The 20,428-nt window shown below is 41.0% G+C and overlaps 1 protein-coding gene across 6 annotated transcripts in view; it reads left to right on the forward strand.

Moving 5' to 3' along the window:
• EPHA7 (EPH receptor A7) overlaps window positions 1-20,428 on the forward strand; it is a 266,536-nt gene that overhangs the window by 191,411 nt on the left and 54,697 nt on the right. For 3 of the 6 annotated variants that reach the window (XM_064169278.1, XM_064169283.1, XM_064169279.1), the window contains one exon: window positions 1,050-4,857. The exons of the other annotated variants lie outside the window; for them this stretch is intronic. In XM_064169278.1, the coding sequence (XP_064025348.1) occupies window positions 1,050-1,245 (196 nt within the window). In that variant the 3' untranslated portion in view covers window positions 1,246-4,857. Of the gene's footprint in view, window positions 1-1,049; window positions 4,858-20,428 lie in introns of those variants that run through there. 6 annotated transcript variants of the gene reach the window in all.

Genomic DNA, 20,428 nt, shown 5'->3' on the forward strand with positions numbered 1-20,428 from the left:
ATGTTACGATGTATTAATAACGCTCTTCTCTTCAATTGCTATCTTCCCTTTGATTCACACTGTTAAATAATCTAATCCATGTGCTGGAATGACAGATACTACTTTGGAATCAACTGCAAGAATATTGGTTGGTATGGCAGGGGGGACACGACATTCCTCTGCTGGTTTATTTTGCTTTAGCGCTAGCCTTACACATTGGCTTGTCTCAATGTCTGTGATAAATTGCATTTCTCTCACGAGTTTTCCAATCATTTAGTTAAGATATTGCTAAGCACATGTAAAATAATTTCTATTCACTCCTGGCCTGCATCCATTAGTCCTAAAGCTGTGTTATTTTAGAGATTTCATATGGCTAGCCTCTCACTAAAGAGGCTAAAATCCACATCTTTTTATTTCCTTTTCTGTCTGGAGTTATTTTTTTGGCAGCATGAGCAACATGAAGACTGTCTTGGGGTGCCTAATATCATATAATGACTGAGACAAGTCAGTTAAAATGTTTGATAAGATTCTTTAGTCATGCTGAGAGCTTCTGGTGATATCAGTTAGGATAAAGGAGAGTCTACTTTATCAGTTTGTGTGCTAGAATATAACTGCCATGTGTATGCTTCTTCAATTAAGCAGAGTTTAAATTGAACACACTCATTCTACCTTTTCCCCCTGATTTTCCATTATGAAAAGTTACCTCTATCTTGTCCAGGTCCTTAATTTTACACCCAAACACCCACCTGGAAAACTGCACCTCACTCATTGGTTTCCCTTATTTCCAGCACTGAAATTGTTACATAACAGCCCTGTGCCTCATTGAGATCCAGCATGAAACACAGCTGTGTTGCCTTCATGTCAGAGGTGTTTCCCCTCATGCCAGAGGTGTTTCCTTGGGAATCTTTGGGTTTATTGATGTTTTCCTAGCTAGTCAATGAGCATTTTCATAAAGTAGTGGTGTATACATGGCAATGACAATGATAGTGTAATTTGCCTCTATTGCTTCCTGATATCAGGATTCTGCTGCACTGCAAATTTCATATCTGTTGTTATTATTTGTTTGACAGAATCAAAAACATGCCAGGTGCTTTGCAAAACAGAGAACAAGAAAAATCCCTTTCCAGAAGAGATGACAGCCTGAATAAAAATGGCATAATGGCAGGAAACAAAGGAAGCAGAAAGGGGAAGCAGAACAAGAGTTATAACCATAAGATCATGAGATTGGTTTGGAGGCACAGTGAACGCTATGAGGCATTTTTTTAAAGCTCATAAGGACTGTAGTTGGGATTAGAGAATGGAAATGTAGAAAAGAAGCATGGAAAGGAATGGAGAAGAAGGGAGGAACAGACTGGCAACAGGAGGAAGAGTAAACAGAGGTGTATGGGAGAGGCCAGAACACACACCTGACAAACTGAGGATTATAACTAATGCCAAGAGTGAAAGACCACACCTGAAGAGCATGATGATTTCAGGAGGATGGCGAAGCAGGACATGGTGATGCTGCTAGGGAGAGAAGAGCCAGCAAAGCTGCCCTGGAAGCCTGCCCTGGAAGCTCCTCACACTAATATAACCCTGCTTCCCCATCTTCTTTCTAGCTCCCCTCTTAAACACAAAACACAGAAGAGCAAAGGAGAAGGAGAAGCACCTAAATCAAATATTTCCAAAGAACCTGCTGGGGAAGAAGTTTAAGCTGGGATAATACAGATTTACTCCTACTGATGCTGCTGCTGGTAGCAAATGGCAGAAAGCATCCTGTTAGCCTTTCTCATGCAGACAAATCAATGGGAGTCTTTGCCACCACTTACAAATAGGTCTTGCTGAGAAATGCTCAGCAAAATTATAATACTTCAGCCAATCCAGGGTATTTTAAGGTGTCCTTTCATTCTAGATCAGAAAGAAGCAGAAATTATAACATTTACAGTGAATGAACAGGGAAGAAAAATAGTTGCTCTGTTTCTTTGTAAGCTGGAAGCAATCATTTCAGTGTTAAAGCAAAACACAAGGCAAATTTTGCTCATTGGAAAAAAAAATGCAATGTTTCATGCAATTCTCTGGTAAAATTGAGAAGCATTTTAATTATGTTGGATTGGCATTTTTGGGTTGTTTTGTTTTTGTTTTGTTTTGTTTTTCCTTGAAAATTCAGTTTTAAAGAAGAAAACTGAAAAATTGCCTTTTTCAGTCTATCAGACACTTGAAAATATCCTGATTTGCAAGGTAAGGATTATTCAGGACTAAGAAAGCTGCAAAGTGGCCAGTCTAATCTCTTCCTCACTTCCTTCTCCTCTGCTTTGGTGATCAAACATGTCTAACGATTAGGCCACAAAGAGCAAACCAAGTTTCTATGTCTCCCTGAGAAAAGGCATTTTGCCAACTTCTTGAAGACTTATTAACTAGATCTGCTTACAGGAAGCCACTTTTTTTGCTGCAGACTCTGTCTCCATTTAAATCTTCCTCACAGCTCTTCCATTTTGCCTGGGAAAGTTTATCAGAAAGCCCATTGGAAAGGCTCAAATCTTTATGTCTCCAGTGAAACTGCTTTTAGACGTAGCTGTAGCCTGGCAGATGTACTGGTCTGACAGTTGAGAGACTGCTGGTGGTTATGGAGCATTCTGTTATTCTGGCTTCTATAGACACTTTTTGCTTGATACTTCTGACTGCAAAATATCGATGTTTAGGGTACCATAGGTACTTACCTGTTGTACTTTTATCAGTTTTAGAGGAAAGCACTGGATACTTTTTTTCTTCTCCTTCAAGATAACACAGCTTTGCATGAGTCATTCATCTTGAATGTACACCAGAGTGATACCAAGTTGGTTGTCGTGACACCTTATCAATATGATGCCCATTTTTAGTCTCCTAGAAGTGGAATGATTTAAGTGTTGTCTAGTGGAGACAATGACCTCGTCTAAGAATATCTTGATGACTCTGGATAGGATTCAAATAATTCATCTAGGTGAGAAGGAGACAATTGAAAGTCATAGCCGAAGTATTACCAAACTGGTTGGGTTTGTCCCTAATTTGCTTGGAGATTTCAGTAAATGGTGATTTACTGGATTCTCAGTTGGCAACAATGGCCAAGTTGGGTGGGTTTTTTTTTCTTGTTGTTGTGATTTTCCATTACTATTCAATTTGAACTTTGCTTAAGTTAATGACTGTCACCTCAGGGTACCATTTTAGCAACGAGGTTTACAGGACCAAGTCTGTCAAAGGAGAAACTTAGCTGCTAAAGAACGCACCAAGTATAGAGACTTAACCCAACGCTCAGCAGCAACTGAAGAATCAGGCCCACCTTAGCAACTTCTCTCCACTATTAACGAAATAACACTTCATTTAAATCATATAGCCATGGTATGACCTTAAAAACTCTATGCTGCTTAAATTCCCCTTACAATTGAATGCAGCTCAAAGTATTATAGTAGTACACTTCTCATTAAAGAAAGAGATTGCAAAGAAATATTCATAGTATGTCTCTGTAAGGCTGGATTTTTTGCATAACATTTTTTACACATTTAAAAGCTCATTAACTCAGTTGCATGAAACTTTTTTTTTTGCAATAAGTCATCATAAAGCAATAGCAAAACTGATCTTGGAGAATTTTGCCTCTGCTTCTAGTATGATAGCAGCTACGGAAGATGTGTGTAACTGTCTTTTGGCCCTGAGGGAGGTCCTACTGCGTGGCACCTTCATATCCTTTTCTACCAAAAAAAACCCCAACCCCAAACCCAGATAAATTCTATTGGGAAAGGTGGCATCACCTCTGAATCCTGCAGTCTGACCTACCTTCTGAGTTCAGACACTGAGCTGGATCTATGACTTGGGAAGGGATTTAATACCAGCTACCTCAGTAGCCTTGTGATGGTAAAGTCAAAAAGCTGGGAAAACAAAACCCTGAGGACTTTAATGTATTCTGAGAGTAAAGGACAGCATGGTTATTTTACTTTTTTGTTTGTTTCTTTCTTTTTGGTTGGGTTTTGTCTGGTTGGTTGGGTTTTTTGACCTTGCCTATATTTTTTCCTGCCAATCCTTTCCTATCGTTACTTATCGGCTTTTCCAAGAAGACACTTGGTTGTGCATAAAGTTATCATAGCTGCACTGACTAACACAACAAGTCCATGTAGCCCTGTGTGCCTGGCAGTTGTCCTGCCTTGGGAAGGATAAATCTTGTCACAGGGCCTCCACTGTACCCTGCAGATTAGGGACACCTTCAGCTGATATCCAGACCTCTTCAGGGCTCTGTATCCAATATGTACAGTTCAAATGCTTCCTAAATCAGAGGGTGCACTATGTTTAATAGTCTGAATTTGTCCTAGATCCTGTGAATTTGCTTCCTCCTGTCTCTCTTTCTCTTTCTGTCTTGTCCTTCTTTCTTCTGAAATAGAATGACCAGGGCTGCATGAATTATTCAACATAAGAGTGTATGATGTATTTATACAGTGATATAGCGATACAGTGTATTTATACAGTGATATATATATATATATATGTTTTCTATTTTGTTTACAGTTTCTTTCTTAATCATCCAAATATCCTGTTTCACACTTTCACTTGATACTGACTGCTTGACTTGATGTTTTCAGAGAGCTGTCTGATATTAAGACATGATCTTTTTTTCTTCTCAAGCAACAGTTAATTTGTAGTACCTGCCTGTGTATGTACAGTTAGGCTTATTTTTCCCTTGTGCATTTCTTTCTGCTTTATCAAATTTTATCACCACTTTATTGCCAATGGCACTCGAAATTGTAAAATCATTTTGCAGCTCCTTACAGGCAGCTTCTGGTTTAACTTTTAAAAATCATTTTGTATCAGACTTTCTCATCTGACAGTTCTTAGATATCACATTTCCCTTTATTACTAATAAAAGTACTTTTGCTTAAATCCTTTGTTTTAATTCATGCCTCAGCCCAGGAATCTTTGCACACACTTAAATGCCCAGATGCTATAATTCACTCCTGTGTTTTTCAGGATGGGGGAGGGAGGCTTCAAGCTATTGTCATTTATGTCTTATTAATTGGAAAGCTTTAAAGTAGAATTTAGACCTTCTTATTGCCTACTGGTTCTGACAGAGTGGTTATACAATCTTCAGAGTGAAAAATTGCTGGGGGCTAGATCCATAAAGTGCATTTAGGAATAGCCTTTAGCCTCTTAGATATCCTGCCTCCTTGCAGAAGCTATAAATCCAGATTAGACACATCCCTCTGAACTGAGAGAGGACAGCTGGGTATTTAACAGCAGCCTCCACCGGCACCAGCATACTGAGCAGGGAACAGGCTGAGTGAACCGCAGAAAGAGCCAGATGGGGGATATAAAACAAGGGAATGGTGTACTGATATTGGTATATTTTTCAATGCTGCCCTACTCATGGGATTACAGGGTGCTGTGAGGTGAGACTTTTCAGCATCTCTCCCACAGTTAGACATTCCCCTTGTTTATCCAACTATTTCCCACAGTGAGGTCTAGCAGCAAACTGCAGTGCTGAGCTGCCCGACCCTCTCTTTCTTTCTGTCCCAGTAAATATTGAGCTTCCAGGTTTAGGCAATAACTAAGTGGACTTTGGGGAGCTACCCCATCAGTGTGAAAACCCAGACCTGCATCTAGCTGCTTCTGTTTCATTGCAGGTCTAAGCTGGGGTCTATCCTTGAAAGCAGTGTGAATAATTCAAAGTCTAACTCAGAAAATCTGCTGAACTTGCTTCTGTAAAAAGGACTAATTTCTGTTTGTCCCACAGCTTAACTTCACTGAAATGGCATTTTAGTCATTCTCCAGAACCTATTCTCTGTCTATATAAGGATTATGCCATGACCCTGTGTTATTTTATGTGAATACTGACAGTATGCAGTTGTAGACTCATGAGGATACCCTCTGAGTTATTAGGATTCATAACATACCAGAAATTTTACATAGCAGGGGAAATAAGTAGGTGATATAAGTGGGTGATGACTGACATTTGGAGTTTTACAATTAGAGTTGCATCTTGGATATTTGAAGGGAGGAATTAAAGGCTTTTAATTCATTATTAGTTTTTTTAAATCTCCACTTGCCTATATTAAAAAAAACCCAAACAACCAAAATCAAAACCAACCAAACAGAAAACCCAAACAGAAATGTATTCTGCTATGGTTATTTTTCTGTAGTGATAAAAGTAACTCTTTCAAAAGCTGAAGTTACACTGGGCTAGCCAGCCACAAAAGAGAAGTAGCTGTCAGAGGAGATTTGTGATGCTCCTAGAGAAAGTGTTATGAATTTCCATACGTTTCATTACAGTGCAGATGCTTGTAAATCTTTTTCTGAGTTAGTAGAACCTTGGGAGCTAATAAGCCAAAAATTAAGAGACTCCACAAACTACCAAATCAAATTGCCATGCAATGTTTTAAAAATGAATAAGCCCTGAATGACTTCCCCACCACCACCACCTCTATTCCTACCACCTATGTCTGAGTATCTGTATTAATGTAGGCTATTTCCCACCATTTATCATTAAATTCTTACTTTCTCTGTTTGTTTGACATATGTGCTGGACCAATCTCTCCACTCTTACAGTATTTTTTTGATATTGCTGACTTTAATGGGTTCTATTATTTAATTGAGAGAGATTTATCGAGTAACAATGGCAGGCAGCAATAAAATAAATGAGACTGAACAGAAATCTGGGATTAGAGGAAAATTCATAACAAATTCCAGGTCAGATAGTATTTTCTGGTATGTAATGGACTCTTTTCTGTATAAAATGGCAAAGAAAGTGGTTTTTTATATGCTGATGCCAAATAACAGTAAAGATATTTCTAGGAGATCTACTACACTCAGGGACACAAAGGAAGGAAGTGGTAGAAAGGTTGTGGCTTTAAATATGGTTAAACAATTCTAAGTAATAGCTTTAAGTTGATGAACTATTTTTTGGCCAGTTCTGTTGTTGCCTATTCACACCAGGTCCTTTAAGAAGTCTCACTCCTTGTTCACAGCCCATTGTACTGGACCTTTCTAGGTTTGCTGTCTACAACTACCTGAAGGGAGGCTGTAGCCAAGTGGGGTTGATCTCTTCTGCCAGGCAACCAGCAACAGAACAAGGGGACACAGTCTCAAGTTGTGCCAGGGGAGGTATAGGCTGAATGTTAGGAGGAAGTTGTTGGCAGAGAGAGTGATTGGCATTGGAATGGGCTGCCCAGGGAGGTGGTGGAGTCACTGTCACTGGAGGTGTTCAAGGAAAGCCTGGATGAGGCATTTGGTGCCATTGTCTAGTTGATTGGCCAGGGCTGGGTGCTAGATTGGACTGGATGATCTTGGAGGTCTCTTCCAACCTGTCTGATTCTATGATTCTCTTTCTGTGTAGACTGAGGTCAAAGTCTGGACATGCACATTCTTTTCTCAGTGCATTCTCTAGCTCTTCTTTTACATTCCCTTGGACTTGTTCTTGCACCATTTGTTTGCCTCATGCTTGTGTGGAAGGTAACTATATTTAACATTATTGAAAGAAGGATATGGTTCAATCTTTTGTTCTAATCCAAACCCTCAGAATTTAGGAAGTGAAAAATTATTGATTCTTTGGAGGGAATAAAAATATAAAATAAATGAAATCATCTTTTCTAGTCCTGTAAAAGCTTTTTTTTTTTTCCTGTAACAACTTTACATTAAGCTTCCCAAAAATTTGGAAACTCAATTGGAAGACATTTTTGGGTGTCTGACTTTTTAAGTATTGATGTCCAAATCTCTGGAACTACAGGGGTTCTCAGTTTATTACAAACCTCAGAAATAGAAAAAGAGATGCCTTAAAATAAAAGGAACAGCCCAAGTTGGTGACTTTTATATTTAAAGCCTTGATTTATTTTATGCTCAAGCTCACTCTTGTACACACAGATGTCTGCACTTTTATGGAACAGAATTACAGAATCATAGAATTGTTTAGGTTGGAAGAGTTGTTAAAGATCATCACATCCAACCATTAACCTAACAGTGCCAAATCCATCACCAAGCCTCTCAGCACCACATCTACATCTTCTAAATAACTCCAGGGGTGGTGACTCAGTCAGTTCCCTGGGCAGGCCATTCCAGTGCTTGATAACCCTTTCAGTGAAGACATTTTTGCTAATGTCCAATCTAAACCTAATCAGGAGCAACTTGAGGCTATTCCTTCTTGTCTTATCATTTGTTACCTGGGAAGACAGATCAGCACCCACCTTGATACAATCTCCTTTCAAGTAGTTGTAGAGAGAGATAAGGTCTTCCTCGAGCATCCTTTTCTCCAAGCTAAACAATCTCAGTTTCCTCAGCTGCTCCTCGTAAGACCTGTTCTCTAGACTCCTCAACAGCTTCATTGCCCTTCTTTGGACATACTCAGCACCTCAATATCTTGGAGTGAGGGGCTCAAAACTGCACACAGTATTAGAAGTGCAATCTCACAGTCTCATCAATGCCAAGTAGAGAGGGACAATCAATTCCATGGTCCTGCTGGCCACATAATTTCTGGTAAGCACCAGGATACTAGTGGCTTCCTTGACCACCTGAGTGCACTGCTAGCTCATGTTCAGCCAGCTGTCAATCAACAGCCTCGGGTCTTTCTCTGGTAGGTAGCTTTCCAGCCTCTCTTCCCCTAGCATGCAGCATTGCATGGGATTGTTGTGACTCAAGTGCAGGACTTGGCACTTGTACTTGCTGAACCTCATAACATCAGCTACTGCCTATCAATCCTGGCTGTTCAGAACTCTCTGTAGAGCCTCCTAACCCTCAGCAGACCAGCACTCCTTCCCAACTTAGTGTCATCTGCATCAAACCTACTGAGCGGGTACTTACTCCCCTGGTCCAGATTACTGATAAAGATATTAAACAGAACAGGTCCCAACACTGAGCCCTGGGGAACACTATTTGTGACCATCTACCAACTGGATATGGCTCTGTTCACCACAACAGTTCGAGTCTGGCCAGCCAGCCAGTTTTTCACCCAGCAAGGGTATGTCCAAGCCTTGTGCAGCCAGTGTCTCCAGGAGAATGCAGTGGCAAATGCTTTACCAAAGTCCAAACAGATAACACACACAGCCCTTCCCTCTTCGACTAAGCAGGTCATCTTGTCATGAAAGATCATGTTTGCCAAACAGGTCCTGCCCTTCATAAACCAATGCTGACAGGGCCTGATCACTTGGTTGTTCTCTACATGCTGCATGATGGCACTCAAGATGAACTGCTCTGTGACCTTCCCTGGCATCGAGGCCAGACTGTCATGTCTGTAGCCTCCCAGATCCTCTTTCTGACCCTTCTTATAGGTGGGTATCACATGCACCACTCTCCATTCAGCTGGGATCAAGCTAGTTAGGTAAGACTGCTGAGAAGCAATTGGAAGTGACCTGGTGAGCACTTCTGCCAGTACTTCTGCCAGCTTGCTCAGTACCTCTGGGTGGATTTCATTTGGCCCCATAGACTCGTGTGTGTCTAAGTGATGCAGCAGGTCACTAACCATTCCCTCTCGGCTTTATTCTTCTTCCCATCCCTGTCTTTCAGCTCATAGGGCTAGGCACTCAGAGAACAACTGATCTTATTATTAAAGACTGAGTACAGACAGCATTCAGCATCAGCCTTTTCCTCCTCCTTTGTCACTGTGTTTCCCAATAAAGGAGGGGGATTCTCTTTAGCCCTTCTTCTGTTGCAGGTGTATTTATAGAAACATTTTTTATTGTCTTTTGCAGCAGTAGCCAGATTAAGTTCTACTTAGGCTTTGGCCCTTCTAATTTTCTCCCTGTGCAGCTTGTCTCTTCCTCCATAGGCCATAGACTTCACTGTTTTCCTGAGTTCCAGGCAAAGCTCTCTGCTCAGCCAGGTCTGTCTTCTTTCCTGCCGCTCATCTTTCAGCTCACGGTGACAGCCTGCCCTGTAAAGATTTTCTTCTTGAAGAATGCTCAGCCTTCCTGGGCTCCTTTGTGCTTCAGAATTGCTTCCCAATGCACTGTCAAACAGGGTCTTACACAGGTCAAAGGCTGCCTTGCAGAAGTCCAAGGTAGCAGTTCTGCTGACACACCTCTCCACTTCTTTGATGATTGACAGCTCTATCATTTCATGATTACTGTGCCCAAGATGACCTCCAGCTGTTACACCACCCACAAGTCCTTCTCTATTCATAAACAGCAGGTCCAGTGGGTCACCTCATGCAGCTGGCTCACTCATCAGCTGTGCCCCAAAGTTATCTTCCACACATTCCAGGGACATCTTAGACTGTTTCTTGGCTGCTGCATTGTGTTTCCAGGAGACATATGGTAAGTTGATGTCCCCTGTGAGAGCAGGAGGTAATGATTAGCTGCTTATGGAATAATTCCTCTGCCTTTTGATCCTGGCTGGGTGGTCTATAATGAGCTCCTACTATGATATCTGCTTTGTTTACCTTCCTCCTGATTCTTACCCCCAAACACAGAATCTTTCAGCTCTAGACAGTCAAAACCACTCCTTGACATACTGGGCCACTCCACCATCTCTACTTCCTTGCCTATCCTTTCTGGAGAGTTTATACCCAGCCACTGCAGCACACAGTTGAATGAGACATCCCAACATGTTTCTATTCTACTATGCAATCATTTGCCTACTGTGCAACAGCTTCCAAATCCTCCTGTTTGATACCCATGCTGTGTGTATTGGTGTAGATGCCACAGGGAAGTCTCTCCACTTCAATATTGCAAATGAAATTCTAACCAGTGGACAGAAGTTCTTATTAAAGTTGAAGCACCAAGTAAAGCAAATTGAGATGGTGAGACTGGAGGCAGGTTTTGTAACAAATACAGGTAGTTGGTTGTATGCTTCATTAAATATTTCAGCTAAGTGAAGCCTAGAAGGAGATTCACAGTTGTCAACCATAATTGATAGTAGCTTGGACAAGAGTATTTCAAAACTTTCTGTAATAGAGTATTTCAAACCCTCTCTACACCCTAATACTTGGCATTCCAGAACAATATTCTTCCCTTGTACTCAGCACTGCTCAGGCCACACCTTGAGTGCTGTGTCCAGTTCTGGGCCTCTCAATTCAAGAGAGATGTTGAGATACTGGAATGTGTCCAGAGAAGGGCAACAAAGCTGGTGAGGGACCTGGAGCACAGTCCTGTGAGGAGAGGCTGAGGGAGCTGGGGGTGTGCAGCCTGCAGAAGAGGAGGCTCAGGGCAGACCTCATTGATGGCTACAGCTATGTGAAGGGAGGCTGTAGCCAAGTGGGGGGTTGGTCTCTTCTGCCAGGCAACCATCAACAGAACAAGGGGTCGCAGCCTCAGGCTGTGCCAGGGTAGGTCTAGGCTGGATGTTAGGAGGAAGTTCTTCACAGAGAAAGTGCTTGGCATTGGAATGGGCTGCCCAGGGCAGTGTTGGAGTCACCATCCCTGGAGGTTCAAGCAGTGTGTGAACCTGGCTCTTAGGGACATGATTGTTGCCTTTGCATGATACTTGAATTAAAATTGCAGGGAAATCTTCATATGTATAAAGATTTAACTTTCTGGAGTCTTGCCCCCAAAAAAATCCCAAACCAGAAAAAAAACAACCAAAACAAACTCACTCAGGGGCATAATCTGCACATCACAGAATCACAGGATGATAGAGGTTGGAGCTGGCCCCTGGAGATCATACAGTCTAGCTCCGTTGCCAGAGCAGGTACACCTAGAGCAGACTTCACAGGAGAGCATCTAGGTGGGACTTTAGAGGTGAAGACTCCACCACCCTCAAAGTAAAGAAGTTTCTCCTCATGGTCAGATGGTGAGGTCTGCCCTTTGCTTTTATTTAGAGAACAGTTTTATTTTCCACTCACTCCTGTGCTTTTGGAGAAGATTAGCAGAATTGCTGGCTAACAGCATTCCCCCAAGGGATCCAAGAAAAAAGCCTCAAAGTTATATAATGTGTACTTTAAAGTAATGAAAGTATCCCCTTTAAAACAGGGGACATTACGTTCCCTATTTCCTTCCCTCCAGGCTGCCTTCGTAGACATGCTTATATGTAAGGACACAACAGTATAGACATTAAGAAACTTATCTTCTTTTGCTTTTTCTTTTCTCTTTGTCCCTTTCTTTTTTTCCTTTTTTCTTTTCTTCATTTCACTTTTTTCTTTCCTTTTCTTTTTATTTTCCTTTTTCATTTTCCTTCTCTTTCCTTTTCTCTTTTCCTTATCTTTTTTTCTTTTTATTTTTTAAATTTTTCCTTCCCTTTTTCCTTTTTTCCTTTTCCTTTTTTCTTTTTCTTTTTCTTCTTCCTTCCATTTTTCCTTTTTTTTCCTTCTCCTTTTTTCATTTTCTTTTTTCTTTTTCCTTTTCCTTCCATTTTTTATTTTCCTTTTTTCTTTTTCTTTTCCTCTTTCATTCTTTTTTTCCTTTTTTTTACTCTTCTTTTTTTCCCTTCTTTTTTCCCCCTTGTTTCTTTTTTTCTTTTTCCATCTCTTTTTCCTTTTTTTCTTTTTCTTTTTCTTTTTCTTTTTCTTTTTCTTTCTCATTTTTCTTTTTCTTTTTCTTTCTCCTTTTTCTTTTTCTTTTTCTTTTTCTTTTTCTTTTTCTTTTTCTTTTTCCTTTTTTCTTTTTCCTTTTTTCTTTTTCCTTTTCTTTCTCATTTTTTAATTCCAATTTTTCTTTCTATCTTTTAATCGTGATTGCCTGTGGGAATGGATTTGGTAAGGACAATCTAACCAGGATTAAATATATCAGGTGCTATTAGATGACATTAAATGTAATGAAATCTCAAGGTCAACTTAATTTCTTGCCTCTCCTTATCTCCCTGACACATAGTACTGTATCTCAGTAGCTGCCACCAACAGCTACCATCAGAACGTTTGGATAATTAGTAATCAGTCATGTCACTCGGTGTGATCTCATCCAGTGTGACTGCTGAACCTGAGTACAACAGAAAAAGAAATTGGATACTGAACTATGTGTTTAGTTCCACTTATTTTCAGCAGCATTATGTGCCTACTGTTCAAGATTTCATTGTGCCACTAATAGGCACGTTTGAATTTGGTTCTTGTAGGTGTTCATTTAGGAACAGCCTGTGGCACTAAGAAGCATGACAGCTAACTGCCAGCCAAATGCTAAAAGACTTCTTAGCAGTTCAACAACATTAATGTGGGGGAAAAGCTTTTTAAAGCTTTTTAAAAATTCCTAATCATATGTTCTTTCTCATCAGTGACCATTTCAGTGCAGGAAGTACCAATCACAGCTGAATGAAACTGCTGAGCATCACACTGCTGAGTCCTGATCCAGCAAGGCTCTTAGGCACACCTCGAATCTAAGTACAAGAGTACCGCACCGAAGTTGCTGTGATCACCCACAGGATTAAAGCTACACAGAAATGTACATTCTTTTGTAGATTAGGGTCTGAAGAATGAGGCATTTAAGATCAGGCTTTCATGTAGCACAAAACATTTACAAATATTTTTAAGAGATCACAGAATCACAGAAACATCCAGGTTGGCAAAGCCCCTCAGGATCACCAAGTCCAGCCTATAACCCTACTCTACAAGATTCAACTTAAGCCATGTCCCTAAGCACCACATCCAAGTAATCTTTAGACACATAGAATCATAGAATCAACCAGGTTGGAAGAGACCTCCAAGATCATCCAGACTAACCTAGCACCCAGCCCTATCCAGTCAACCAGACCATGGCACTAAGTGCCTCATCCAGGCTTTTCTTGAACACCTCCAGGGTTGGTGACTCCACCACCTCCCTGGGCAGCTCATTCCAGTGCCTGACCACTCTCTCCACGAAAAACTTTTTCCTAATACATAATCTAAACCTGCCCAGTCTCAGTTTGAGGCCATTCTCTCTTGTTCTGTCTCCAATTACCTCTGAGAAGAACCCAGAAGCAGCCTCTCCACAATGTCCCTTCAGGTAGATAGTGATGAAGTCTACCCTCAGCCTCCTCTTTTTCAAACTAACCATCCCCAGCCCCTTCAGTCACTCATATTACATACATAAAACTTATTTTGCTTTTGCTAGGACTCAGGACGGCTTCATATGTTAAAATGATCACCTTATTCCCAAACCGAGCAGCTGTCTGAAAGGCAGTGGTAAAGTGCTAATCTCTGACACCAATAAACAAGAGTAAATGGTGGTTGGAAACCCCATTTATGTGCAGTGATCTCCAGAGGATTAGCATTTCAAGGAATCAGATTTCCTGAAAGTCGTCATTGCCGCTAGCAGCCTCCCTGCGAGGTGATACACTGATGGGCATAAATTATCTAGAGCTGCAGATAAGCAGAGGCCATGTGGGGGTTCGGAGTGCAATATAAATAGATGCAAAGCAGTAGGGGAAATGGTGCTCGTCACTAACCTCAAAAGGATTAGCAGCTGAAATCTGATTTCCTTGCTGTTGTTAGCTGTGATTTATCCTCAGACAGTGACTAAGAGTCTGTCTTATCTGTGATAATTTAATGGCTTAATGGCAGTGCCTTTATCTGGGGGTCATAATTAAGCTTGTTTGATCAGTTCCCTAACAAGCACCTTGCCTGTGTTTTCAGCTGTGCTTATTTTTGCTCTGGGTGTAGGAGCGTTCTTGCTAATTAGTATTAACAATATTATTGTTAACAATTACTGGCAATGATAATAATCTCATAAAAGGTTAGCATTTATCTAGAGGAAAAACACAAGAAGGAAGAAAAAAAACCCAAAACCAAAAAAGAGATTCAAGACTCTTTGAATTTAAATATATTTGTGAGAGATTTTAACTGCTGTGTCTCGGCAACTGTTTGGATTGTTGGCTTCAAACCCATCTCAAATACAAACCTGAAATTAAAATCTGCATTAAATAGATTTTCATTTAATTTTCTCTGCTACAAAACTAATACAAAGTTGAAAGTAAAGATGACTGCTGTCTTATGTTGGAAAGATGTTCTTCACCATGAAGGTGAAGAAGGCCAGGCTGGATGGAAGGGACCACAAGGATCAGCCAGTTCCCATCCCCCTGCCATGGGCAGGGACATCCTACCCTAGATCAGGCTGCTCACAGCCTCATCCAGCCTGGCCTTAAACACCTCCAGGGATGGGGCCTCAACCACCTCCCTGGGCAACCCATTCCAGGCTCTCATCACTCTCATGCTGAAGAACTCCCTCCTCACATCCAGTATGAACCTACCTACCTCCACCTTTGCTCCATCCCCCCAGTCCTGTCACTATCTGGTAGCCTAAAAAGTCCCTCCCCAGCTCTTTTGTAGGCCCCCTTCAGATACTGGAAGGCCACAAGAAGGTCTTCTGGGAGCCTCCCCTGCTCCAGACTCAACATCCCCAACTCTTTCTGTCTGTCCTCATAGGAGAGGTGCTGCAGTCCTCTGAGCATCCTTGTGGCCCTTCTCTGGACACACTCCAGCACATCCACATCTTTCTTGTAATGTGAGCTCCAGAACTGGACACAGTACTCCAGATGTGGTCTCAGCAGAGTGGAGCAGAGAGGGAGAATCACCTCCCTCGACCTGCTGGCCACACTTCTCCTGAAGTCTGTCTTTAGAATAGAATAGGTCTTATTTCTCTCTGGAATTAAAAATTAATAGTGGGACAGAGAAATTACACGTGTCTAGCCTGAATTAATTATTTAGGTACTATAATTAATGCAGAAAGACAAAGTTCATTAGAGGGTGAGTCATTCCATTTACCTGAATTGCTTGTTTTAGGATTGAATGCATTGCTTTTCTCTTCCTGGCTATAGATAAAACCCAGGTGATGTGACTAAGTTGTAGATGACTGAAGGTGAGGTGAGTTGAATTCCACCCACATGAACAAAAGAAACAGTAAATTTTGGCATGAGAACTCACAATACTTTTTGTGTAAAGTTACCACCCTGGGTTTTTTTTTTTTTTTGCTATTGGAAGGGCTGTCACAGATATATATGTGTGTATATATAAAAGTATTGCCTCTTTCATGTAGAAAAAGCATCACCAGGGACCCCTGAACATAGCAACCTTTCAACCTTTTTCTCTGGATAAATAATCCAGATCAGAATTATTAAATAGTTTGTTAAATAGACAAATCCTTGCAGGCAGCAGCAAAGAAAAAAACAACACCCCCCCCCCCCCCAGAAAACCAACATATCTGTTCATTCTCCTACCTAATAATGTAAGATTACTGACTTTGCTGAGTTGTGAAGGTGGATCAGAAATGGCTCATGTTCAGCTGTTTGGGTCTTGCAAGAAGGAATTGGATTTTAAGCTTCCTATGTGACTGAGAGCATGACAGTGGAATTTAATGGGACTGTTACAGAAGACATCCCAAAAAAAACCTCATCCAGGTCTTGATGAAATCATTGAGACACTTTTTATTGACTGTGGTGTGATCGGGGTGAAGGTGCCAGCCATACTGCAGCAGCCACTGGCAGCTGCCTGGGAAGCTAAAATTTTACTGAGATATGAAACAAGCAAAACGTGTGAAAGACAGAAATGACAAGGTGCAAAGGAAATTGCAGTATAGCACACGTTGAAATCCTTACTCAGTATCTGCAGCTAAGGCCATTGACAATTGGGTGCTGAGCTGACTCAGAGGCCTTGATGAGATAAGTCCATACAATTACCAAGACGTCTGCTTTACACATCTTCTCTGATAACATTCCAAAAGTAATAGACTGAAACATTTCTTGATGAATATTATTTCTGTGGTTGTCAGTGGGTGACAAGTTTAGTAGATTATTTTCCACCACTAGAACAAGTTGTTAAGGATACTTAAAATAAGAATCTTTGACTGGCTCACAGTGAGAACAGAGACAGCATCGTGCAGTCACCACTGTGCTGTGTTGTTAGTTGTTGGCCAGCTAGTGCCAGATATAACAGAGCCAAATAAATCTCCAAGAAGAAAAACATCACGAGTTTTCTGAAATGCTGAAATCTTAGTTTTAAGTTCACCAAAGGTTTCAGTGGATCTTGCTGTTGTCAGTACAAAAGCCAATAAACATCTTAAATATATCTCATTTCTTGCCGTTGCTTGCAGAACTAACTCTCTTTCGAAAGAGAAATTATAGATATTGCAAAACAACTGCCCATATATCTGGAAACCCAAGTAAGTTTTCAGATGAAATAATGCAATTTATTGTTTTTTGCCTCTGGTTCATGGTCAGGATTACAGCTGGATTAAATTTGCCCTGTTGATTTTGTGTAGTTTTGAATTAAAATGGTCATTGTCTGGTAACCTTTTTTGGTCTCATCGTTCTTCTTGTATCTGTAGCTTTAATAACATGATTTTATTAGTTATGTGTGTACATAAAAATATACATGTATTAGTATACACATGCATAGATCTGGATACATAAAATCACAAATTGCTCTTTGATGTACAAACAGTTTCCAGGGGTCTGTTTTCACCCACAAACAGCCATGTTATTACTGGAAAACAGTCTCAAATGAGATTTGAATACTTCCATCACAAAGCTGAATTTTGTTCCTTCTAGCATGTAAATGTTGCCTTCACTAGATTGGATCCAGATGTATACCTATAATGAGCACTGTCCTTGGTATTTAAGACCTGTTTTTTAATTTCACAATGAAATTTTTGCATGATGTGGCTTTCTCACTCAAACCCTTGAATTCTGCCTTCAGCTCTTCCACCCATTCACTATTTCACAGTAGACTCATACTACTTCATAGAGAAACCCTTTAATCTCTCTGAACTTCCCTTTACTCATGAGAAGTAGATGAGGAGGAATGTGTGATTCAATGGATGTTTATAAACCACTGTTGAGACTCTGCAAGGCAAAACAAGGCAGAAAGGATGTTTTTATTTTAAAGGTACACTCCTCTTTTTTTCTTCTCCCTGCCAAAGTTCTATCCATTATTACTAACTCTGAGGTTAACTCTTCAATTCCTACTCTGTTCACAGGCAACGATCACAGGTTCTGATTGTTGCAAAATGATGTATTATCATACTCAAATCAACAATCTTTCAAAAAATGTGTAGTATTGGTATGGTTCTTTACAAAAGTAGGTCTTTTTCATTAAATATTTCCTGCAATTTCATGGTGCACTTCTTAAATTCCAAACCCTGCAATTAATTGTGCATGGGCCTACTGCTGTACACACATGAGGAATCCTAGGAGTATATGGGTCAAAATATCCAACACAGAAACTTGTTGAGAATTCACAGAATCACAGAATTAACCAGGTGGGAAAAGACCTCTAGGATCACCGAGTCCAGCCTGTCACTGACCCTTCTAATTAACCCATGGCACTGAGTGCCTCATCCAGCCTCCTCTTAAACACCTCCAAGGATGGGGACTCCACCACCTCCCTGAGCAGCCCACTCCAATGCCAATCACTCTCTCCGCCAACAGCTTCCTCCTAACATCCAGTCTAGACCTGCCCTGCCACAGATTGAGGCTGTGTCCTCTTGTTCTGTTGCTGGCTGCCTGGCAGCAGAGCCCAACCCCACCTGGCTACAGCCTCCTTTCAGGTAGCTGTAGCCAGCAGTGAGGTCTGCATAGCCCCAACTCCAGTGTGTTCTGAGAGACTCTTCCAAGTAGCTCTGCTGTCCAAAACCCCCACCAAAAGCAGAGGACTGCTGCAGTCAGAAGGTTTGTATTGACAGGAAGGGTTTAGATGGGGCTGAAAGCTCAGGTGCTGTTCACCCATGGGGTTCTTGGGCATTGGAGGGTCACTTTGCAGTCCCTCAGAGCTTGGCTGAGCTCAGAGGGGACAATTCAGTTGTGGGGCAGGCAATGAGAAACAAATAAGCTTGATGACAGCAAAAGTCAGCATCCTACAGTCTATGTACACATCAATATTTGCAGATGAAAATGAATTTATTTAACAATCTCTATCAATATGTACAACAAAGTGGTGTTTATTTTTTTGCTTTAAAAAGAAAAGCCACAATAATTTTCCAATATTCAAATATGCTTACATCTATTTATGAAGAATAATCATCCAGCCTCACAAGGTATTTGGTAGTGAAGTAGTAATGCAAATTCAAAGTTGCCTTTGGATTTGGTGACACTCAGAAGGAGTGCAGGAAGTTTTGATATCATTCCAGAGGGACAGGAATTGTTGGGTCTATTTTGGGTCTATTTCATACAGTTTCTCCCCATGATGACCTAGTTGCATAGTTGTAGGAGAACACAGTCATTGGTACTGAGGATCAATATCTAATACTGGAACTTAAGAATGAGGTGGATCAAAACCTTGTCTCTCATTCTTATAAATGGCCCACAAAACCTGCTTCCTTTGGGAAAAAATAGGTAGTTTTCCTACTATAATAGGTCTTCAGACCCAGTGGGGTTCCTAACAAGGCAGTGGGGAGGACAGATTAACTCATTTTGTGGTCAGAGGTTTTTCTCAGACTTCAAGCAATAACTTGCTATTAAGGAACACCACAGAAAATACAATACTATCCACAACTGAATTGTTATTTCCTCACAATTTCTATTGTGCTGATGGGGGAAGCAATCTCTCTCTCAGGGCCTGAGAGAGATGACAAGTTGGAGAAGGTTATTAATTACTAGTTACTATTCATGGGTTTTCTGTTTAAATGGGAAGGAATGTGAGATTGGGATGTGAAATCAAGCTCATATCTCCCAGACATCTGAGCAGAGTAGCATCAAAGGAAATACATAATTTAGAGTAATTCTAACTTGAAGCTCTTGCATGTCATTTTAATGGCTCATTTGGCAAAAGGATGCAGGGAGGAGAGCAAAAATATTAACTCCTCCCAGATGAGAATCAGGAAGAGAGACCATTCCTGTTTCCACAAAGTTGTACAGGGATCCCTTTCTGAGTTAAAACCAAAAAAAGTACAAGTTTTAGGTATTAAGGGAAAAATAAGTCATTATAGCTACCTTGCTAGGTGTCAGCTACTCTGTGTAGCACATAAACCTCTGCTGACCTTTAAGTTCCCCACCAGACCGAGGAAGGGCAGCAACAGCACTTCACATGGCTGCAGATCTGAACCGACCACAGGTGAAAAATGAATTCCCTCTATATGATTTCTATGACAACTGAAATAATTTTCATGTCTTCACTACAATTTCAATACAAAGGGAAAGCATTTTTGTATTGCAAATCTTTGACATTTTGCTTCTTAAAACATCCTGCCAGGGACCATGTGTGTAGCATTATAACTTGCATTTGGGGAAAAAAAAAAAGAAACCAAAACAAAACACACAAAAAGCCCCTAAAATCCTCAGGGAGAAGTGATGGAACTTCACTCTTATCAAGATTCTCTCTCAAAAGCAAGAAAAGTGATCATAGAATCATAGAATCAACCAGGTTGGAAGAGACCTCCAAGACAGCAGTGAGGTCACCTCTGAGCCTCCTCTGCTGCAGGCTGCACACCCCCAGCTCCCTCAGCCTCTCCTCACAGGGCTGTGCTCCAGGCCCCTCATCAGCGTTGTTGCCCTTCTCTGGACATGTTCCAGCATCTCAACATCACTCTTGAATTGAGGAGTCCAGAACTGGACACAGGACTCAAGGTGTGGCCTGAGCAGTGCTGAATCCAGGGGAAGAATAACCTCCCTTGTCCTGCTGGCCACACTTCCTGATCCA

The sequence above is a fragment of the Pogoniulus pusillus genome, chromosome 31 (genome assembly GCF_015220805.1).
Source record: "Pogoniulus pusillus isolate bPogPus1 chromosome 31, bPogPus1.pri, whole genome shotgun sequence".
NCBI lineage: Eukaryota > Metazoa > Chordata > Aves > Piciformes > Lybiidae > Pogoniulus > Pogoniulus pusillus.